The sequence below is a fragment of the Artemia franciscana genome, unplaced genomic scaffold, assembly GCF_032884065.1.
Source record: "Artemia franciscana unplaced genomic scaffold, ASM3288406v1 Scaffold_1482, whole genome shotgun sequence".
In the NCBI taxonomy this organism is placed as follows: domain Eukaryota; kingdom Metazoa; phylum Arthropoda; class Branchiopoda; order Anostraca; family Artemiidae; genus Artemia; species Artemia franciscana.
Genome location: NW_027062842.1, coordinates 63,551 through 87,749, shown reverse-complemented (window position 1 = coordinate 87,749; position 24,199 = coordinate 63,551). Strand labels below are relative to the sequence as shown.

The following is a 24,199-nucleotide window of genomic DNA, read 5'->3' as shown; positions in this document are numbered from 1 at the left end:
TCTTTTTGAATGACAATATAGCCGTATTAATAGCTTTTACGCATGATAGATGATGGCCAAAAAAGTGTTTTATGGTTGTTTATGTCAGATCAATCATTCATCGGCTTTTTGAGATCAATCAGATCTCAGACGAAGATATAGCACCAGGTCTCAGTGTATTTTTGCATTTTGCCACAAAAACTCCCTGTACGTAAAATGTATTTGCATTTACTATTTTGATATTGGCCACTTGCTCAAGGTTGCAAAACTGTGTGAACATTATATTTATTATTCAAGAGAATCAATAAATACCTTTTTGTTGTAGCGAGAATTAAACAGTTGTTCTGGCGATAACCATAGTCGTGTACCATACATTGTGTCCTGTCCAGATATCCATTGACTATCAGTTGCTTCAATGATACCGCCTAGGTCCCCGATTTTCACCTCTCCATTACCGCCAATTAGAATATTGGCAGCTAAAAGTAAAAACAGGTAATTTTGCTTTTAAATTTTCGAAAATCGCAATTAATTATTTGCCAATTATGTTAGGATAACATAATTAGGGATAAACCAAAGTAACATTAACTAATCCTAAAAAATATCCTTAAAATTACTTATTAAAAATTTAAAAAAATACCCTTAATAGTTATATTAGAATAAAATACACTATTACAAATATAATGACCGCCAAGCCGTAGTCCCGTCTGTCGGAAAAAAAAGCCGAAATAAATGATTTAAGTGTGTTTTCCTTGCTTTTAACCTTACACTTGTATTACAGAAACGGATAATTGAAACGACAAGAAGTTGGTTTAAAAAGCTTGTATTAACGCTAATTAGCTCCTATTTATTGCCTACTAATCATGTGTGTTTGTCTTAATAATACTATTTTTTAATGCCCCTTACTTTCAATTGGAAAAAAACTTGTTTTTGTTATTGAATTACAGATCGATTTTAAATAATGCTAGCAAACTTGCTCCATTTCCATGGACAATTCTCCCCCCCCCCCCACGAGAGGTTGTTTCCACATAAATTACCCCCTCCCTTGCCAGAGAAATTCCTCCAGATAATTCCATTCTAGCTCAGAATTCCATACGGAATGTTTCTTGCAGACGATTCCGGTTGAATTTTTTTCTTAAGTCAATTTAAGAAAAATTGATGGCTAACCAACAAAAGGGCCAATTAAAGGCCCTTTTGTTGGTATTTTCCAATAATTTGTTCAATTTAACTTTTTCTTCTTGAAAATGACGACCAAATCGAGGTATGATCTATCCCAAATCGATAATTTATGGAAAGATCTATTCAACTCTCCTCCACGCTTTAGTCTCTCTTTCTCTATCCCTCTCTCTCTCGCTCACGTACTCACTCAGAAAACACAGCCTAAGGAATGGAATGGTTGCTCCATGACTATTTCATGGAGTAATCTCAAACATGCATTGTTTGAGGATTTTTCTCTCTTTTGTACGTCCTACCCCCGAATACGCTTTCTCTCTCTCTCCCTCTTTCTCCCGCCCACGTACTCACTCACAAAACACAGCCTAAGGAATGGAATGGTTGATCCATGACTATTTCATGGAGCAACCTCGAGTGTGCATTGTTTGAGGATTTTTCTCTCTTTTGTACGTCCTACCCCCAAATACGCTTGTCCTGTTTGGCATCCTGGCATCTCCAATGAATTGTCGGACAGAATAGAGGCAGTTCAAAAAAAGTGCCTAAGCATTATCTTCAATGGGGGTAAAGTGCCTTACATTTCCCTTCTTTGGAGAGCAAATCTAGTCACCCTTAAGAGAAGGTGAGCACAAATGCTGAACAAGTATCTGATGCATTTCTTGTCAATATGGACATTTTAGGAATTGCTTTACCCTGGAGTGGGAAGCTTCTCCTGCCTGCACTAATATTGGTATAAAAAAAATTAGCCGCAAGCATTAATAGCATTAATAGCCGCAGAGTCATTGAATAGCATACACAATTAAGGATTAATTTATCAGGTCACACATTGATTTCACAAGCTATTATATCAATAGTGAGGAATATACAATTTTTAATTGTAGAAAAAAGAACCCTTTAGTTACTCGAAATGAAAAAAAAAAACACCATAGTATGAATCCCGGAAATTGGGTTATTTCTCTCAATAAAACGCAAAATTTTTAGTTATTTTAGAAATTCTAACGCTAATGTATAGTGAGTACTAATCAAACAGTTAGTGGTAACAAACTATTAGTAAGGAGTGATATGACTCAATAGTAACCGAAACTATAAGAAACTCTTGCCACAAGAAAGATCACAAGTGTGGGTTTATTTGACTCTTTTTTTCCCAGGAGTGGTCGTATCGAACCAGTGATCGTAGAATATTAGAAGAAGAAAAGTAAGGAATGCGAGATTTGATTTTTTACAATCTATTACAAAATTAATGTGAACACTATTGCAAAGAGGTTTATCACCCTGTGATTAATAACTATTATATTAATATTAGGATTAATAGATTAATAACTATAATTATTCTTATTTTTAGGCAAGTAAAAAGAAACAAACCTTTGATGTCCCTATGGATCAAGTTATTGCTGTGGAAGTAATTGATGCCCTTCAGAACTTCCCGGAGTATGATTCTGATATAGAACTCGTCGACTGGGCCTCTCATCATCAAATCCATAGCTGAGCTTCCATTGATGAACTCCATTATTATCCAAAGTTTTTGGTCCTACAAATAAAGATCAGAACACATTTATCAAAGAAGAGAATAATCACTCGGTCAAAGTAGGAATATTCTCTTCCCCCACGAAAAATTCCTTATGGATCTTTTAAAACCATTGCTTCGTTTTTGTGCTAGTAATCGTAATGTATTTTATAAATGTTGGAGTGAGACTCGCCCTTAGTCCTAACTATGGACACTTTTAGGAACTTATACCCTTTGAGACGTGCATCGAAAGTGCTATTTTCTATGAGTTATATTCTTTAGTGACAGGAAACCAATTTAACACATGTGATGCCAAAAAAAAACAGAATTTTATAATCATTGGTTTGGAGCAACTTCGCATCGACTATGCATCCTTTTCAACTTCGCATCCTTTTTATAACTGATTGACCTGAAGTTTTGATCTAGATTAAAGAAGTGGTTTTTCAAGGTGTTATACTTATCAACCCCTCATATTACAGGCCCTTCAGAGGTGAAAATGCGTTAAATAGTAAAAAAAAAACTGCTTTTTGACCTATCTGGCAATCCGGTACTTAATTTGATATAAAATGATTCTTTAGCCACAGGAATCCGGCAAATAATGACCTGCGTACTTTACTTCCCCCCCCCCCCCGTTCCGTGAAGGTGAAGATTGATACTGGGGTACGAAAAACTTGATTTCTGAGAGCTGATTTTTATGAACATTTTGGTGTAAAAAACCGAGGTCAAACCGTATTTTTCCTCCACTACTCGGTATATGGCCCTAGATGCTATTGTACAGTGTACTAAACCTCTCTTTTAAGGGTGGCAGTTGCCGTGGCACAAAATTTATTTAAATGTCAATAGTTCATAGTTAAAATTGGACCACTAATTTATCCTAAGCAGTTCAGCAGTATGTCAAAGGGGTCTACAACACCATACCTGATTTGTCTGCATGATCTTATCCTCGAACATGTGTAACACTTGCAAGGGGAAAGCATATGCGGTCACCACAAACTGTTTGAGAAATTCTCTTAAGTACAGAGACTATATGAGGAAACATTGTATACTCTGTTTTTTCTATATATTAAATAAACAAAACTAATTTTTTTAGCTGAAAGTAAGGAGCGACATTAAAACTTAAAACGAACAGAAATTACTCCGTATATGAAATGAGTTGTCCCCTCCGCAATCCCTCGCTCTTTACGCTAAAGCTTTAAATTGTTTTAAAAATTAGAATTGTGGCAGAGTCAAACTTTAGCGTAAAGAGCGAGGGATTGCGGAGGGGACAACTCATTTCATATACGGAGTAATTTCTGTTCGTTTTAAGTTTTAATGTCGCTCCTTACTTTCAGCTAAAAAAATTAGTTTTTTTTATTTAATTTCTGAACGTTTTTGAATTAATGCATGTTTGGTTTTGGCTCTCCGCACATAAACTATTAAAATGAAATTTGTATATTAATTCTTTTTTTGGCTAAATGCCTTTCTCTTAGTTTTGATCAGACGATTTTGAGAAATAAGGGGTGGAGAAGGAGGCCTAGTTGCCCTCCAATTTTTCGGTTACTTAAAAAGGCAACTAGAACTTTTAATTTTAACGAACGTTTTTATTAGTAAAAAATATACGTAACTTAAGAATTAACTTACGTAACAAACTTTCATAACCTTATATTTTTTTTATATTTTATATTTTTACATTTATATTTTTATATTTTATATTTTTTATATTTTACTCCGTATATGAAATGAGTTGTCCCCTCCCCTCTGTTCGTTTTAAGTTTCAATGGTACTCCTTATTTTCAATTGAAAGAATTTTTCCATGTTTATTTTTTCATTGAGTAATTTCTGTTCGTTTTATGTTTTAATGTCGCTCCTTACTTTCAGCTAAAAAAATTAGTTTTTTTTTATTTAATTTCTGAACGTTTTTGAACTAATGCATGTTTGGTTTTGGCTCTCCGCACATAAATTATTAAAATGAAATTTATATATTAATTCTTTTTTTGGCTAAATGGCTTTCTCTTAGTTTTGATCAGACGATTTTGAGAAATAAGGGGTGGAGAAGGAGGCCTAGTTGCCCTCAAATTTTTTTGTTACTTAAAAAGGCGACTAGAACTTTTAATTTTTAACGACCGTTTTTATTAGTAAAAAATATACGTAACTGAAGAATTAACTTACGTAACAAACTTTCATAACCTTATATTTTTATTATGTATACGAAGGGGTTTGTACCCTCGTTAATACCTCGCTCTTTACACTAAATCGTAAGTTTTGTCCCAATTCTTTAAGAATGACCCCTGAATCAGAAAGGCGTTAGAATAAATAGTTGAAATTACTAAAAATACTTTAGCATAAAGAGCAAGGTATTTATCTTCTCCTAAATACCTCGCTCTTTATGCTAAAGTATTCTTAGAACCCGTCATATGCGGAATAATCTCTTTTCGTTTTAAGTTTCAATACTACTTCTTCCTTTCATTTGAAAAAACGTTTTCATGTTTATTTTTCATTGTTTTCTTACAGTGATGCTAGAGAATCCTGCGCCCTTTTCATTGAATTTTTATTCCCCCATGACAGATTCCTCCAAGGAAAGATCCTCCAACATAGCCCCCTCTCCTCAGCCCCACCCCCAAACAAAATAAAATCCCCCTGAAAACGTCTGTACACTTCCCAATAACCATTACTATATCTAAACACTGGTCAAAGTTTGTAACTTGCAGCCCCTCCCCCAGGGATTGTGGGGGAGTAAGTCATCCCCAAAGACATAGTTATTATGGTTTTCGACTATGCTGAACAAAATGGATATCTCAAAATTTTAATCCGTTGACTTTTGGAAAAAAATGAGCGTGGGAGGGGGCCTAGATGCCCTCCAATTTCTTTGGTCACTTAAAAAGGGCACTAGAACTTTTCATTTCCGTCAGAATGAGCCCTCTTGCGACATTCTAGGACCACTTGGTCGATGCGATGACCCCTGGGGAAAAGAAAAAAAAAACAAAAAAACAAAAAAACAAATAAACACGCACCCGTGATTTGTCTTCTGGCAAAAAATACAAAATTCCACATTTTTGTAGATAGGAGCTTGAAACTGCTACAGTAGGGTTCTCTGATACGCTGAATCTGATGGTGTGATTTTCGTTAAGATCCTAAGACTTTTAGGGGGTGTTTCCCCCTATTTTCCTAAATAAGGCAAATTTTCTCAGGCTCGTAACTTTTGATGGGTAAGACTAAACTTGATGAAACTTATATATTTAAAATCAGCATTAATATGCGATTCTTTTGATGTAGCTATTGATATCAAACTTCAATTTTTTAGAGTTTTGGTTACTATTGAGCCGGGTCGCTCCTTACTACAGTTCGTTACCACGAACTGTTTGATATATATATATATATATATATATATATATATATATATATATATATATATATATATATATATATATATATATATATATATATATATATATATATATATATATATATATATATATATATATATATATATATATATATATATATATATATATATTTATATATATATATATTTATACATATATATATATATATATATATATATATATATATATATATATATATATATATATATATATATATATATATATATATATATATATATATATATATATATGGGGCTCTCAGCTGGGTTTATCTATCGCTAAATACCCAATTTCAATTTTAGAAATATTACCCCCCCCCCCCCTTTGAAAATCAATTTGGTTACAGTGTAGGATTTAGATCTCATCAGGATTTAGATCTTGTGACAGTAGACAAATGTTTCTTGAATTTGAGGACTGTCGGTGCCCCACGGATATAGGTGGCTTTCGTTTTCTCCGTTCTGATAAAGAAAAGTTTTCACCGGATAAACATGGAAATGTAAAAGGTTTCAAGGGTTAAACGCAAATCACTTTCTCTTACAAAATTTAATTTTTTTTTTTGCTAAATTATAAACAAAAAAATGTTTTAGTTTTCTTTAGATTACAACAATTCAGAAGAATGTGGACGATGGGATAAGAAATTTTTGATACATTATTTCTATAAGCCCTCATAGTATTTTTCAAAGTATTGGCAAAATTTCTGCTTGGGTAAAAATGAAACACCAAAAATAATTATTTTCAAGATTTTAGAGAATAATTGCACCACCTTAGCCTAATTTAGTAATAAAAGAGCATCATGCAATAACTCACTCTGCGGTACGATCCATAGAATTTAGGGAAGTATGGTGACTGTAACTTGGCGAATGCTTCAACTTCCCTGTAGATCTTCTCACTTGATCGGTGAGGTTGTTCAACATCAACAATCTTGATTGCGACCGTTTCGTTGGTAAACTTGTCCTGTGCTTTGAAAACGGCACCAAAGCCGCCACGACCAAGCGGGACAAAATTGTGATATATCGTTAGTGGGTCAGCTTTCTCTCTAGCTATTTGCTTTGTTGAAACCTATAAAATAAAGACCCAGGTACAAGTGACCGTCCTAACAACTGCAGAATGTTTTTGCGGGCTTCACAGCGACTTTCAGTACTATAGAAAAAAATATTGATTTTAAGTGCTTAAATACTTTTTCGTGCTATTTTAGCAACTCTGAGCAAGTGCTACAGTACTAAACATTATAAAAAGTACTGACTGTACTGTACTGTCAGTACTAAAAAGTACTGAGTACTAACATTTTTAAAGCCTTTTCTCTTTTTTCTCCGGATTCTATAACAGAATTAAAATATTTGCCATTTGACAGGGGTGTTAATATTGGATTTGGGTCCAAGGTAGTAATTAAGCCTACATTTCAGTGTGCTAATAGATGGGCTAAACTCACCATGCTGACATTTGCTACCAGTAAACCCACGTGGACAAGCACATCCTGATTCATTTTTCCTTAAGCAGCATCCCTTCCTATAGTTATAAACTATAGTTATAGCTATATTAGTTATAAACTAAATTTGCTAAACTATTTACTTTATACTAATTTCTTTTTACAATCTGTACGGTATTTTTGGGAGTTGCTCTTTCTCGAAGACAACTATCTGCAAATACACTTGAAATTCTTTGCAAGTTCGTATTCTTTTACCTATAAACAATTCTATTTCTTTTCTTTTTTGTACGCTACAGCCAAAATAACAAACAAGCAGGCACCATTTTAGTTAACACTCTCTTCCGATAATCAAGCAAAAACATCATGTATTTATCGAGGATTATCAACTGAAAATGTGATGTTGACAAAACGAAAAATTTTGGTTCTTGGCTCAAAACAGCGTCCTTTTTCCTTAAGCAAATAGTTTAGTAATTTGGTGCTATATGTGTTAAACACTACGGATGATCTGAAAGATACAAAGGTGATGTTAGGTAACCAAAAAGATCGATCTCGTGGATAGCTTTATCAGCCTGGTTTTATTTCATTTCCATTTATTGTTGATCCTAAATTAGGTTCTATATTAGATATGTTTGATTATACAAAAAAGCACTTACCAGAGAAATAACTGTAGCAAGTAGAATCATTCTTATGAGGAGGCCACAACATTTTTGGTGGAACTTCCAAATGTACTTTCTCATAACGGCAAATGAATCTAAAAGAAAAAAGAAGCAGATAAAAAGAAGAATTTATACTCGCTAGGCTACTATTTGGTTTACATTGCAAATACAAAAAGCAAAGTAAATTCGACAAAAGCAATTTATGAAACATGGGAAGCAAATGAATTGACTATATAAACACCTTAAGTACTGCCGATGCCTTGCGTGTTTTTTTACTTATAACTACGAAAAGAAAAGGCCGTTGTTAATTTACATTGTTCTGCTTACGGAAATATGCAGCAAATAAACTTATGGTGTTAGTAAATCTCCAGTGTTACCTGAATATCAAATCTCAAAATCCCAATAGTCTAAATGATGTAAAGAAAACTAATAAATGACTAACTAAAAACCAATTAATCCTCCCCAATTAAAATCCTATATTTTTTTTTTTTTTTTTTTTTTTAGTTGACGTATAAGCCACAACACGGTAAAAGCATTTGTTTACAAGCCATAGTCTCCATGCCGTTTTACACATATTTGTTCTGAGCTTTCTCTCAGTTGATCCTTTTCGTCGTTTTGTGTTTTGCTTTTTTTCCTTTTTTTTTGTTCATGTCCAACAGGATAGCAGATAGAGTGCACCGTTGGCCCAAAACTGCTGTTTGACAGACAATGTGGCCCACCGGCAAAAACATTTGTAGACTCCTGCTCAAACAGATAGTAATTAGAAATTTCTGCCACAATTCTTCCTTGTTTATCTTCCCAAATTCTGGCTTTCAGAAAATAATATTGCTCTAATGTTAAACTTTCTTCCATCGAGGAGAAATAAAGAATCATTGAATAAAAAGAAAGACCAAGAAAGTTGGGGAACATATAAATATCACCTTTCGAAATATTTTTCCCATCTACTTAGTGAAAAACTGCTACAATTCAGATATAATAAAGATGGAGACAGGACTCTGCCTATTATATATTTTCTTCTTGGAATTTACAAATAATTCAAAAACTTCGTATGAAACAGCTAGCCTAATAGAATAAAAGGACAATATGCAACTTACACTCTGTGAAGTGGGGTCCTTCAGAAGCATCTGCAGAAACCAATTTCATATTTGATTGAACAGGTTCTTGGACAGATTCTGTGCCAATAGTAACCACAGCTTTTGTCGGTAGCTTTATGTGGAATGCTTCACAAGCAGCCTAAAAAGGACAATGCGTGGTCTAAATGGACCCATATTTTTCTTAACTTTCTATTTCTACCCAACTTCATTCTTTATAGTTAGGCAATTCTTGATTAATCACACAAGAGTCGATCACTGTTAGAACCTTTTAGAGAAATGCTATACACAAATCTCTTTATGCTTGTGAGCATATGTAAAATACCTTATAGGGAATAGAATAAAACACTTAAAACGCACATTAGAAAAAAAAAGCGACAAAGAACCCATTTTTTTTTAGACATAAAGCGAAGATAATACAATACGTAAGAAGGGTAAGAAGGACGTGGCTCCCCGCCAAAAAGGAGGAAGAAAGAAGGAGTTTAAGCTGTTGTATTAATAAATATAGTAGACAAATATTAGTGGTTTTTTCTTGATAAACCTAAATAAGATTCCTGTTTATCCCCTGGTCAAAATGTAAAACTTTTACAAGTTTTATTTAAACAACTTATAGCAATTGTATGTATATCAGCCAATTGTAATTGTCCATTGAATTGTTTTGCATATTTTTTTTTTATAGTTTTTGTAGTTCAATTTTATTGCTTATTAGCCAGTTTTAAACAACTATTGTATTTATTTATACAGATTTATTCAAAATCTATTTGCTACGCACACACATTCCCAGAGACCCTAAATATTATACTTTGGCGTAACCCGATTATATATAATATCTGCTGCTATACTCTGAATCGGCTATCCTGTATCCTTAAAAGACGTCCCCGAAAACTTCTCGGCCACACCCTCCCCCGCCCCAAAGTTGATAATTCTTACCCAATGGAGGCAAAGCTGAGGGGGGGGGGGCTGTAGAAATATTTCAGATAGTTAGCATGGCATCTAGAGAGGAATTTCCCCTAGTTGTTGGTATTTTAACTATTTGCCTAACATTTAGACAGGAGCATATTGAATTCATCGTAAGTTCATTGGGATTACAAACCAGAAAAAGTCCTGCGCTTGGGTACTTAGAGACAACAAAATCAGCGCTGGTCTGCAACTGCTGGAGAAATTTGCGTTTTGCATCAACATTTTGGTTTGTCCAGTAATAGAAGAAAGCTATTGCAATGGATATTATAGGGACGGGGGAGTATTTTAGGTATAATACTTTGCCAAAGGATTTCATTGTACTCAGATAAATTAAGAACAGGAATAATTTTAGAAAAAAATATTTAAACTATTTTACTAATATGATATGTTAAAAATAAATGAAAGAAATGGTTTCCATTGATATTTATTTTAAAAGAGTTTCATCTGGTAAAATTTCAACAATGACATTTACAGATGGCAAAGCAGTAATTAGGTGTGTGAAGACTAGGTAGCAGATGAGCTTTTCCTTGGACAGAAATTTGTAAAAGCTGCTGGTCGAAAGGAAAATAAACGAGTCATCTCTTATTTATGATTAACTGAGACAAAATTATAAAACATTCTTTTGTTTGTTGGTTTTTCCTTTTTTTGGACTAAACCAGAATTTTTGTGCATGCTTCCAAATCTAGCGTACCCCACCAGTTTTGGACACACACCTTTTATTTTTGAAACATTATTCTTATTCTTTTTCAGTCTTAACTCTTCCTCCCAGCTTATTCAATTGCACTAGGTAGTTTATTTAAGCGGTTACTTATTTAACATCACTAAAAGTTTAATATAAAAAATTAGCGGTAACTAGATCTTCTAGGGCTTCTATGAAATTTTTCGATGTTATTTTAGTCAGAGGAAGAAGAATTTGGAGGATACTGCATTTGAAAGAAAAGGACAGGGAGTTAATCAATGCTACACAATAGCCAATCATGCATATTTTATGGACGTTACAAAAAAAACTAATAAACGCTTTAAATTGGGCTTTAAGACTAGCTATGTGGACAAACTAGACTGTTCTTCCGCAAAGCAAGTTCATTTATCTTAAATTAATAAGTTTAAAACTGTGAATTGTACCTGTACCTTGTTCCATTGGATACGTCCAGGACAACGTGGGGCATTCCTCCAGGCAACTGTACCACCATATTTCAATTCTTCAGTTTTCATGATGTAACCATCTGTTTCTTCGATCTGCGTTTTAATTTCGCTCCAACGGTTTAGATGCTCAGCAGATCCAAATCTAGCATGATGAGACCAAAGAATTTTAGTAGCCCCCACAAAGAGTAGAAATGCCACCACAGATAAGTAAATTGTAGACAAGGAAGATAAGTCAATATTCATTGTGATTACAGTTTCAGTACTTTTAAATGGTATCTTCTTTTTTTCTTATGGGAAAAATCACAAGTATGTCATTTGACGTTAATGACGTGAAAAACAGGGAATAAAAAAAAAAAAAAAAAAAATCAGTTATCGGTTATTTCCAAATCTATTAATATATATATTTTTTTACCATAAGCGACAAGTAAATGCTCGGAGAGCATGACTCTTCAAAAAAAGAAAAAAATATTTTTCAATATAGCCTGAAACTATCCTCTTTTTAAGATTCATCAATACTTATCAAGAATTCCTGTTGTCAATAGAGGCAAAAATAACCAAAAATGGCCCAAACAGTTACTTTGCAAACTTTTAAATTTTACCATTTGAAAAGATTCGAGTACAAATTCAAAATATCACGTTTTAAATTAAATTAAATTACAAAGAAGGCATAGGCTTAGATTGAAAGTTAGTTATCTATGATGTATTCACCTTATTTTGTACTAGTGTGCCAAATAAGAACCTGAGAGCTTCAATATTAAATCAGATTTGCTGATATCAAAAAGTTCGTGGCAACGAACAGTAAGTGAATATGGAGCGCATGCTAATAGTAACCGAGACTCGAAAATAGTAGTTTTGACAGTGGTACATACGTAGAAAAATTTTGATTTTTTTTAGTGATCCTAAATATGCAATATTCATCAAGTTTCGGGTTACCCAAAAAACTCAAGAGCCTGAAAAATTTACCTGATCTTCAGAAAAAGCGAAAAACACCAACAAAAGGGCAAGTGGTCTTGATGAAAATAATAAAGCCAAATCAACATATCTGAGAACCCTGCAGCCCCAGTAGATACTTCAAGTTCTAATGTGTAAAATACAAAATTACGTTTTGTGTACATGAACACAGAAGTGTTTTTATATGTTTTTTTTTTTTGTCTTCCCATTGGTAATCATCTCGAACCAATGGTCCCAGATTATCATTACATAAAAAAACAAGTTTCTTCAACTGAAAGTAAGTAGCAACATTAAAACTTAAAACGAACAAAAATTATTACACATATGAAGAGGTTCACCCTCGTCAATACCTCGTTCTTTACAATAAAATTGGAATTTTGTTCCAACTGTTTAAGAATGACCCCTGAATCACAAAGGCCGTTTAATTAGAATAAATAGCTCTTTTGAAAGTAAAAAGAAAAATACTTTAGCAGGGGTGTCTGATACGATGAATCTGACGGTGTGATTTGTATTAAGATTCTATGGCTTTTAAAGGGGGTGTTTCTCCTTTTTTCGAAAATGAGGTAAATTTTCTAAGGCTCGTAACTTTTTATGGGTAAGACCAAACTTGATGAAACTTACATATTTGAAATGAGCATGAAAATTAAATTCTTTTGATGTATCTATCGGTATCAAAATTCCGTTTTTTTTAGACTTTCTGTTACTATTGAGCCGCGTCACTCCTTAACTACAGTTTGCTTCCAAGAATTGTTTGATCTTAGTCCCTTGGATATATTAAGTCATTTCTGGGGCGACATGAAAATTTCTTCAAGATTAAACAAATCAGTTTTATTGGTAAAAAAACACAAATATTGCAAAGATTTTTGATATATCGTAAAAATTGCAAAGATAAAATTTATTAGGAATGATTTAGTATTGGATCTTTTTTTCGGTATATAATATATTTGAATACAGATGACTGAAAACTTTGCGTTTGGGAGAGACCGAAATTCCTTTATTGAGGTTTTTTCACAGCACTCTCCCCTCCAAGGAGGGGGAAAAAAATCTTAAAGCAACGTGTATGTTATCCCACCCCAACTATTGTTCATTGGTATTTTACGAATTAGGATTTTTTTGATAAAACATTGCATTGTCAGTGTTAATGTGTCTCATCTAGGACAAACTATAAATAAGAGACAAATAATACCAAATAATAATAACGCGAATGAACAGACGCCCAAGTTAACCTTCGATATAAAATCTTCAGTTGTCATGGCTGCAATATCAGCTTTTTTCTATAAATGAGTTTTATGTACCCGCCCAGTCGCAAGTGCTTTTTTGTATCTTTCTTTGGGCGTCTTCTTGGATACCAGGGGCGATTTGCAGGAAAGGATCAGTAACTGACAACCTGACTCAACCAAAAGGGAAAAAAGAGATAATGCTAACCATATACGAAAAGCAACCGTAAAGAATGCTTCAGCAAACCAGCGACCTATAGTAAAGAGAAAAAAAAGGCTCCTGGAGCACCAAAAAGAAAGAGGGATTTCGCTGATTTCATAAAGCTGATCATCGTATGGGTCAGCAAAGGTGGTTGACAAACCATCAAGGATGAAAATGTTGGCCTTCTTATGGAGCCAAAGATTATAGAAGACAATCTGAACTGTTCTCCTGATATTGTCTTGGTGAAATTAGAGGGCAGCATAACAAAGGAAAGATGCAAAGATGGCATCGTCGGTCAAGGAGGAGGTGAATAACTCAGGAGAGAGATGCTTAGCCCTAGCCCTAGGATACATAACCCTGATAAGAAATTTTTCCATCGACTGTGCAAAAGTGGGATAACTGGAGAAGCTTCCGAGGTTGTTGGTCGCATGAAATCAGTTTCATTTCTCAAGGAGAGATTGGCCTAAGAAAAACTCACATTAAAGAAGGAAAACAAATCGTACAATAAAGCGTTGTTAATAAATCAAGTCACTTTGAAATGAATAAAATCTAATTCTCGCAGTTGATTTTAAAGCAAAAGTATTTTAGTGGATTTTAGGTGCAATCTTGCTTCTTTAGCAAATATGAATGTTAAATCGTTACGTTTAGAAAAAAATAGATAATATATCGACTTATATCTTATCTAGCAATCATCTGACTATTATCCACATTTGTCTCAAATTCCATATGTCAACTAGCCTATTATATATATATATATATATATATATATATATATATATATATATATATATATATATATATATATATATATATATATATATATATTCATTCATATATGAAATATGACTATATATATGAAAGAAAGATTGAGATGGCTAGGCCACGTTCTACGGATGACAGAATTTCTTTCTTTCATTACATATATGGCAGCGGTAGAAGCAAAAAAATAAACTTTTTTAAAATTGTGATTTCTATAATTTAAGTAAAATATATCAAGCTTTTAAAAGTGGAAAGATACACTATGTTTTTATGAAAAGTGAAATTTTTATTACTAAATTGTTGAGATTTCATCCAAGTTGAAACTGTTTATTAAAACTATTGAAAAAATTGTGAGGGTTTTCAGTTAATACTTTATTGCCTATAGTTAAAACCCTCGTTTTAAATGAATTCTTTGTGTTTTTATGTTTTTGTACTACTTTTTTCTACAACCCTAAACGAACTAGTACTTAATCATTAATACATCTTTTACGAATATACAAGTTGAAACTTAATCCTTATTTCCAAGACTTCATTACTATCGTTATTACTAAGCGATGCGATAAGGTTAGGCGACATGCTATATGTTTATTAAGATCAATGATTTATAATGCAGTTAAAACCAACAAATTTCAAAAGTTTGTGAACACCAGCTCAAATAAAATTATCACTATTATATGTAGCTCTCCTCGAAAGTCATGGTTTTGAATCAGGAGACTTTTTAAATACTGTTTGTCACTGGATCCTTTAATGAAAGGATCATTCAATAATTCTTCCGCACTTGGTCGTCTATGCGGGTTTCCGATCAGACATCTTTTTATAAAATTATGAAAGTCCATCGTGAATTTATAGTCCAGCTTGTAATCACCACCCAAAAACACATCTGACATATGTTCAATGAATTCCATTTCGGGTTGTCTAAAAAAGGGTGGCTCACGTTGAGACAGCTCGATCGCTGTAATTCCTAGCGACCATATATCCACCTGAAAATTGTATATCTTTAGGCCTATTATAATAAATTAAGGATTTAGATCATCCCTTCTTAAACTATGGGTCGCGACCCCAAATGGGGTCGCGAGAGATTCTAAACTTAAATATTTAAATATGGGATTTTACAGTATTGACGCTCATCTCAGTGTTACTATATTGGTTTATTTTCCACCAGTCTGTCTTGTTTTGATGGACACTGACCAGAAAATTCTTGAATTTACTCGCCGGCTTAATTCTTGGCTAATTTTATTGGAATCTGGCTTATTTTTTTTATTGTAAAAAATACAGTTTGATGAAAAGTAGGACATATAATGATTGTAACTATATTAAATGCAATGAAATTTTTAATTTTGTATTTTTGTATGTTTCTAAACAAATTCTAAAGCTATATGTCTTCATATGTATATGTATATTGCTATCTAATAAATAAATCATCAAAAGATATTTATTTATCTTTCTTTTATATTTCTCTCCTTTCGTTCGTCGTTCATCGCTAGAAAATGTTAAAAGAAGTCTTACGTCCAGCAGTGTCAAACATTTCACCAAAATTTAATTTGTTATGCAATAAAAAACAAGCAAGCCCATGTCACTAAAGTTTTTCCTTTTACTTTAATTTAATCTGAACCACTCACAGACTGCGTTCGAATATATTCGATCAAGCTAAAACGGCGAGAATTTTCTTTTGTTAATATGTTAAGCCCCAATTTACTTTGTCAATCCTATCATCTAAATCAGGACTTCTTAAACTTTTTTCATTCACGACCCCGTTAATGATTGGGAGTTTCCTATTGACCCCATAAAAATATAAAAGAAGGACAAATAAATGTTTTTTGATGACTTAGTTATTAGGTAAAAATATGCATTTACATATGGAAGTACAAAGCTTTAGAATTCGTTTAGAAGCATACAAAAATCTAAAACAAAAATTCCGCAAAAAGTTGAAAAATTGTCTATTATATTTACAAAAATTATGAGCTCTATCGGAACATATTTATCAAACAAGAAAATAATCACTCGGTCAAAGTAGGAATATTCTCTTCCCTCACGAAAAATTCCTTATGGATCTTTTAAAATCATTTCTTCGTTTTTGTGCTAGTAATCGTAATGTATTTTATAAATGTTGGAGTGAGACTCGCCCTTAGTCCTAACTATGGACACTTTTAGGAACTTATACCCTTTGAGACGTGCATCGAAAGTGCTATTTTCTATGAGTTATATTCTTTAGTGACAGGAAACGAATTTAACACATGTGATGCCAAAAAAAAAACAGAATTTTATAATCATTGGTTTGGAGCAACTTCGCATCGACTATTTTGACTTAAATTTTTATACAAATTTTCTGTTTCTTAAATAAATTATTAATATTTTAATATTATGATTAGGTATTTGCAGAAGACATAAACATTTATAATTAACTTTAGAGGTATTTCCAGAAATTCTTTGCCACAATTGGTAATTATCTAACCTAAGCGATAAATCGAAAAAGCGAAGGATCTTTAAAAGACCAAAAACAGTCCTTTTTTGTTTTGTTTTCTCCCTCCCAACAAATTTATTCGTTTATGTTTGAAACGCAGAGGTTTATTCTGATAACCATTTCCATAAGACAACGCGTCGTAAATTCTACAAACCTGTGTACCACTTAGGCTTTTATAATCTAATATAGATTACACGATAAAACTGACCCAAACTGCATTAAAATTACGTGGCATGTTTCCCGCTCTATGACTTTCATTCAAAATTAACCTCATAGCATGGAGGATCAAACGGACGTTCAATGTGATTACGTGATTAATACAAAGGGACGGGTACGAAGAAAAATCACGTTCAAGTCGGTGATTAATCCCATAAGATCGGTGATTTTTCACCCATAAGAAAATCAAAAGCTTTTTGATATTTCTTTTATATTCATTTTATTTTTTTTTTTATGTTTAAACCGTCCAAATAGTGGACGGATTTTGCGTAAGAGATGAGGATTAAAAATTTGAGAAAAAATACAAAAATAGCATTATTTTGACGAAAACTATGATAATGACAGAGAACACAACGAAAATCTAAATATTTTGGAGCCTAACGATCTAAAATCTCGCCTCCCAACTTGGGAGAAAACAAAGGGAGAAAATTGGAAACAACTTGGGAGAAAATCGCTATATGTCACTTGGTTAATACCAAGTGCCATAAAATCCATTTATAAAGACGGCATTCGAGAAATATCAGGCTAGTTGAAACTCATTTTAATTAAAAATCATTATATTGTAGCGAAGAAGACAGAAAGAAGCAAGGGATAAACCAAAGTCTATAGCAGATTAGTAAATTAAAAGTAAAACACTCGGTTTATGACACCTTTATTTTTGACCATTTTTGTTCTCTGGTGTGCATTTAAAGTTTTTCTTTGACCCCCCCCCCCCCAGAATAAAAATCCCTGAGGCGGCTGAGACCTGGAGCAAATATTACCCTTGATGATGGAATTGCCTTGTGGCTTCCACAAAACTCATAGATGTTGCTAAAAAAAAAAAAAAATAATAATAAAAAAAAAAAAAAAATAACTATCTTAAAAGAGAAAGGGACACTTCAAGTATTGATTATAATTCTTGATTGATTATAAACAATGTTCCATGTATTTTTATTATAACGTTTTATAACTGCAAGAGTCTTTTTGAATGACAATATAGCCGTATTAATAGCTTTTACGCATGATAGATGATGGCCAAAAAAGTGTTTTATGGTTGTTTATGTCAGATCAATCATTCATCGGCTTTTTGAGATCAATCAGATCTCAGACGAAGATATAGCACCAGGTCTCAGTGTATTTTTGCATTTTGCCACAAAAACTCCCTGTACGTAAAATGTATTTGCATTTACTATTTTGATATTGGCCACTTGCTCAAGGTTGCAAAACTGTGTGAACATTATATTTATTATTCAAGAGAATCAATAAATACCTTTTTGTTGTAGCGAGAATTAAACAGTTGTTCTGGCGATAACCATAGTCGTGTACCATACATTGTGTCCTGTCCAGATATCCATTGACTATCAGTTGCTTCAATGATACCGCCTAGGTCCCCGATTTTCACCTCTCCATTACCGCCAATTAGAATATTGGCAGCTAAAAGTAAAAACAGGTAATTTTGCTTTTAAATTTTCGAAAATCGCAATTAATTATTTGCCAATTATGTTAGGATAACATAATTAGGGATAAACCAAAGTAACATTAACTAATCCTAAAAAATATCCTTAAAATTACTTATTAAAAATTTAAAAAAATACCCTTAATAGTTATATTAGAATAAAATACACTATTGCAAATATAATGACCGCCAAGCCGTAGTCCCGTCTGTCGGAAAAAAAAGCCGAAATAAATGATTTAAGTGTGTTTTCCTTGCTTTTAACCTTACACTTGTATTACAGAAACGGATAATTGAAACGACAAGAAGTTGGTTTAAAAAGCTTGTATTAACGCTAATTAGCTCCTATTTATTGCCTACTAATCATGTGTTTGTCTTAATAATACTATTTTTTAATGCCCCTTACTTTCAATTGGAAAAAAACTTGTTTTTGTTATTGAATTACAGATCGATTTTAAATAATGCTAGCAAACTTGCTCCATTTCCATGGACAATTCTCCCCCCCCCCCACGAGAGGTTGTTTCCACATAAATTACCCACTCCCTTGCCAGAGAAATTCCTCCAGATAATTCCATTCTAGCTCAGAATTCCATACGGAAGGTTTCTTGCAGACGATTCCGGTTGAATTTTTTTCTTAAGTCAATTTAAGAAAAATTGAGGGCCAACCAACAAAAGGGCCAATTAAAGGCCCTTTTGTTGGTATTTTCCAATAATTTGTTCAATTTAACTTTTTCTTCTTGAAAATGACGACCAAATCGAGGTATGATCTATCCCAAATCGATAATTTATGGAAAGATCTATTCAACTCTCCGCCACGCTTTAGTCTCTCTATCTCTCTTTCTCTATCCCTCTCTCTCTCGCTCACGTACTCACTCAAAAAACACAGCCTAAGGAATGGAATGGTTGCTCCATGACTATTTCATGGAGTAATCTCAAACATGCATTGTTTGAGGATTTTTCTCTCTTTTGTACGTCCTACCCCCGAATACGCTTTCTCTCTCTCTCCCTCTTTCTCTCACCCACGTACTCACTCACAAAACACAGCCTAAGGAATGGAATGGTTGATCCATGACTATTTCATGGAGCAACCTCGAGTGTGCATTGTTTGAGGATTTTTATCTCTTTTGTACGTCCTACCCCCAAATACGCTTGTCCTGTTTGGCATCCTGGCATCTCCAATGAATTGTCGGACAGAATAGAGGCAGTTCAAAAAAAGTGCCTAAGCATTATCTTCAATGGGTGTAAAGTGCCTTACATTTCCCTTCTTTGGAGAGCAAATCTAGTCACCGTTAAGAGAAGGTGAGCACAAATGCTGAACAAGTATCTGATGCATTTCTTGTCAATATGGACATTTTAGGAATTGCTTTACCCTGGAGTGGGAAGCTTCTCCTGCCTGCACTAATATTGGTATAAAAAAAATTAGCCGCAAGCATTAATAGCATTAATAGCCGCAGAGTCATTGAATAGCATACACAATTAAGGATTAATTTATCAGGTCACACATTGATTTCACAAGCTATTATATCAATAGTGAGGAATATACAATTTTTAATTGTAGAAAAAAGAACCCTTTAGTTACTCGAAATGAAAAAAAAAACACCATAGTATGAACTCCGGAAATTGGGTTATTTCTCTCAATAAAACGCAAAATTTTTAGTTATTTTAGGAATTCTAACGCTAATGTATAGTGAGTACTAATCAAACAGTTAATGGTAACAAACTATAAGTAAGGAGTGATATGACTCAATAGTAACCGAAACTATAAGAAACTCTTGCCACAAGAAAGATCACAGGTGTGTGTTTATTTGACTCTTTTTTTCCCAGGAGTGGTCGTATCGAACCAGTGATCGTAGAATATTAGACGAAGAAAAGTAAGGAATGCGAGATTTGATTTTTTACAATCTATTACAAAATTAATGTGAACACTATTGCAAAGAGGTTTATCACCCTGTGATTAATAACTATTATTTTAATATTAGGATTAATAGATTAATAACTATAATTATTCTTATTTTTAGGCAAGTAAAAAGAAACAAACCTTTGATGTCCCTATGGATCAAGTTATTGCTGTGGAGGTAATTGATCCCCTTCAGAACTTCCCGGAGTATGATTCTGATATAGAACTCGTCGACTGGGCCTCTCATCATCAAATCCATAGCTGAGCTTCCATTGATGAACTCCATTATTATCCAAAGTTTTTGGTCCTACAAATAAAGATCAGAACACATTTATCAAAGAAGAGAATAATCACTCGGTCAAAGTAGGAATATTCTCTTCCCCCACGAAAAATTCCTTATGGATCTTTTAAAGCCATTTCTTCGTTTTTGTGCTAGTAATCGTAATGTATTTTATAAATGTTGGAGTGAGACTCGCCCTTAGTCCTAACTATGGACACTTTTAGGAACTTATACCCTTTGAGACGTGCATCGAAAGTGCTATTTTCTATGAGTTATATTCTTTAGTGACAGGAAACCAATTCAACACATGTGATGCCAAAAAAAAAACAGAATTTTATAATCATTGGTTTGGAGCAACTTCGCATCGACTATGCATCCTTTTCAACTTCGCATCCTTTTTATAACTGATTGACCTGAAGTTTTGATCTAGATTAAAGAAGTGGTTTTTCAAGGTGTTATACTTATCAACCCCTCATATTACAGGCCCTTCAGAGGTGAAAATGCGTTAAATAGTAAAAAAAAAACTGCTTTTTGACCTATCTGGCAATCCGGTACTTAATTTGATATAAAATGATTCTTTAGCCGCAGGAATCCAGCAAATAATGACCTGCGTACTTTACTTCCCCCCCCCCCGTTCCGTGAAGGTGAAGATTGATACTGGGGTACGAAAAACTTGATTTCTGAGAGCTGATTTTTATGAACATTTTGGTGTAAAAAACCCGAGGTCAAACCGTATTTTTCCTCCACTACTCGGTATATGGCTCTAGATGCTATTGTACAGTGTACTAAACCTCTCTTTTAAGGGTGGCAGTTGCCGTGGCACAAAATTTATTTAAATGTCAATAGTTCATAGTTAAAATTGGACCACTAATTTATCCTAAGCAGTTCAGCAGTATGTCAAAGGGGTCTACAACACCATACCTGATTTGTCTGCATGATCTTATCCTCGAACATGTGTAACACTTGCAAGGGGAAAGCATATGCGGTCACCACAAACTGTTTGAGAAATTCTCTTAAGTACAGAGACTATATGAGGAAACATTGTATACTCTGTTTTTTCTATATATATATATATATATATATATATATATATATATATATATACATATATATATATATATATATATATATATATATATATATATATATATAAATATATATATATATATACATAAATATATATATATATATATATATATATATATATATATATATATATATGGGGCTCTCAGCTGGGTTTATCTATCGCTAAATACCCAATTTCAATTTTAGAAATATTACCCCCCCCCCCCCTTTGAAAATCAATTTGGTTACAGTGTAGGATTTAGATCTCATCAGGATTTAGATCTTGTGACAGTAGACAAATGTTTCTTGAATTTGAGGACTGTCGGTGCCCCACGGATATAGGTGGCTTTCGTTTTCTCCGTTCTGATAAAGAAAAGTTTTCACCGGATAAACATGGAAATGTAAAAGGTTTTAAGGGTTAAACGCAAATCACTTTCTCTTACAAAATTTAATTTTTTTTTTTGCTAAATTATAAACAAAAAAATGTTTTAGTTTTCTTTAGATTACAACAATTCAGAGGAATGTGGACGATGGGATAAGACATTTTTGATACATTATTTCTATAAGCCCTCATAGTATTTTTCAAAGTGTTGGCAAAATTTTTGCTTGGGTAAAAATGAAACACCAAAAATAATTATTTTCAAGATTTTAGAGAATAATTGCACCACCTTAGCCTAATTTAGTAATAAAAGAGCATCATGCAATAACTCACTCTGCGGTACGATCCATAGAATTTAGGGAAGTATGGTGACTGTAACTTGGCCAATGCTTCAACTTCCCTGTAGATCTTCTCACTTGATCGGTGAGGTTGTTCAACATCAACAATCTTGATTGCGACCGTTTCGTTGGTAAACTTGTCCTGTGCTTTGAAAACGGCACCAAAGCCGCCACGACCAAGCGGGACAAAATTGTGATATATCGTTAGTGGGTCAGCTTTCTCTCTTGCTATTTGCTTTGTTGAAACCTATAAAATAAAGACCCAGGTACAAGTGACCGTCCTAACAACTGCAGAATGTTTTTGCGGGCTTCACAGCGACTTTCAGTACTATAGAAAAAAATATTGATTTTAAGTGCTTAAATACTTTTTCGTGCTATTTTAGCAACTCTGAGCAAGTGCTACAGTACTAAACATTATAAAAAGTACTGACTGTACTGTACTGTCAGTACTAAAAAGTACTGAGTACTAACATTTTTAAAGCCTTTTCTCTTTTTTCTCCGGATTCTATAACAGAATTAAAATATTTGCCATTTGACAGGGGTGTTAATATTGGATTTGGGTCCAAGGTAGTAATTAAGCCTACATTTAAGTGTGCTAATAGATGGGCTAAACTCACCATGCTGACATTTGCTACCAGTAAACCCACGTGGACAAGCACATCCTGATTCATTTTTCCTTAAGCAGCATCCCTTCCTATAGTTATAAACTATAGTTATAGCTATATTAGTTATAAACTAAATTTGCTAAACTATTTACTTTATACTAATTTCTTTTTACAATCTGTACGGTATTTTTGGGAGTTGCTCTTTCTCGAAGACAACTATCTGCAAATACACTTGAAATTCTTTGCAAGTTCGTATTCTTTTACCTATAAACAATTCTATTTCTTTTCTTTTTTGTACGCTACAGCCAAAATAACAAACAAGCAGGCACCATTTTAGTTAACACTCTCTTCCGATAATCAAGCAAAAACATCATGTATTTATCGAGGATTATCAACTGAAAATGTGATGTTGACAAAACGAAAAATTTTGGTTCTTTTGCTCAGAAAAAAATAGGTTTTTTGCTCAGAAGAGGTATGATAAAAGCATGAAGTTGCCAAGTTACTCTACTGAAAGCACACTATTACCAGGTTACAAAACAAATTCTCCAATCAGGTAGTCAGCCTATAGAATTCCCTTATAAAAGAGAGCATCCTGGGAAAAGAGATCATCTTCTGCTCAGATGCTTTCTTGAAGGAGACAAACAAAAAGGAAAGATTTAATTTTTGATAATTTTGTTGTCATTTTCCTGATAGTGCAATATCATATATAGTCATACAATGTAGGCATATAGTCAATCAAACTAAAAAAAAAAAAAATACATTTTTAGTTGATAATATGTATCATATTATCAACTTTGAGTCAATTAGATTAGAGTATTTTTTATTATTATTTGCATTATTGACACTTTTAAGATATTGTTTTTTTTTCAACCCAAATTTTAAGTATGATTGCTCAGGTGAAAATGGAATTTTCCAAAACCAATGTTGACTGGCTCCACTGCTGTACAGGCAAATATCTTAAGGGATTTGAAAATTAAACCTGGAAAAGAAGCCTTTGTTCCACACCACCCAAGAGGTCAAGGCTAGTGGCGCGTCTTTTTTAAAGAGGTACCCCCGTAGGCCTCATCCTCTGTGTCATATAATGTTTATTATTATGTGTATTGTGTCAT

General features: G+C 33.2%; 1 protein-coding gene and 2 long non-coding RNA genes across 7 annotated transcripts; 2 read left to right on the top strand and 1 right to left on the bottom strand.

The window, feature by feature from the left end:
- Positions 1-221: 221 nt before the first annotated feature.
- On the bottom strand, positions 222-23,840 carry LOC136042559 (serine/threonine-protein kinase 24-like). 5 transcript variants are annotated; one of them, XM_065727527.1, is made up of 8 exons: positions 20,565-20,704; positions 18,344-18,507; positions 11,268-11,430; positions 9,189-9,327; positions 8,092-8,189; positions 6,820-7,071; positions 2,509-2,674; positions 223-455 (listed from the first exon to the last, which is right to left on the bottom strand). In XM_065727527.1, the coding sequence occupies exons 2-8, from the start codon at positions 18,400-18,402 to the stop codon at positions 268-270; spliced, it is 1,065 nt and encodes a 354-aa protein (XP_065583599.1). In that variant the 5' UTR covers positions 18,403-18,507; positions 20,565-20,704; the 3' UTR covers positions 223-267. The 5 variants fall into 5 exon arrangements, with proteins under 5 accessions (XP_065583602.1, XP_065583599.1, XP_065583603.1 ...); XM_065727528.1 differs by having other exon boundaries at positions 224-455; positions 11,274-11,430; XM_065727531.1 differs by lacking the exon at positions 6,820-7,071.
- On the top strand, positions 352-3,097 carry LOC136042561 (uncharacterized). Its single transcript, XR_010621347.1, has 2 exons — positions 352-471; positions 2,489-3,097. It is a non-coding gene; the product is annotated as an uncharacterized LOC136042561 (long non-coding RNA).
- LOC136042560 (uncharacterized) lies at positions 18,404-21,154 on the top strand. Its single transcript, XR_010621346.1, has 2 exons — positions 18,404-18,523; positions 20,545-21,154. It is a non-coding gene; the product is annotated as an uncharacterized LOC136042560 (long non-coding RNA).
- Positions 23,841-24,199: the final 359 nt, after the last annotated feature.

Bases quoted from the DNA above. Each gene is read 5' to 3' on its own strand.
- LOC136042559 (XM_065727527.1), bottom strand. From the start codon at position 18,402: ATGGTACACGACTATGGTTATCGCCAGAACAACTGTTTAATTCTCGCT. The intron at 11,431-18,343 runs GTATTTATTGAT...TCATCATGCTAG, and splicing joins ATTCTCGCTACAACAAAAAG to ATTTGGATCTGCTGAGCATC. The intron at 2,675-6,819 runs GTGAGTTATTGC...CTTTATTTGTAG, and splicing joins TCTATGGATCGTACCGCAGA to GACCAAAAACTTTGGATAAT.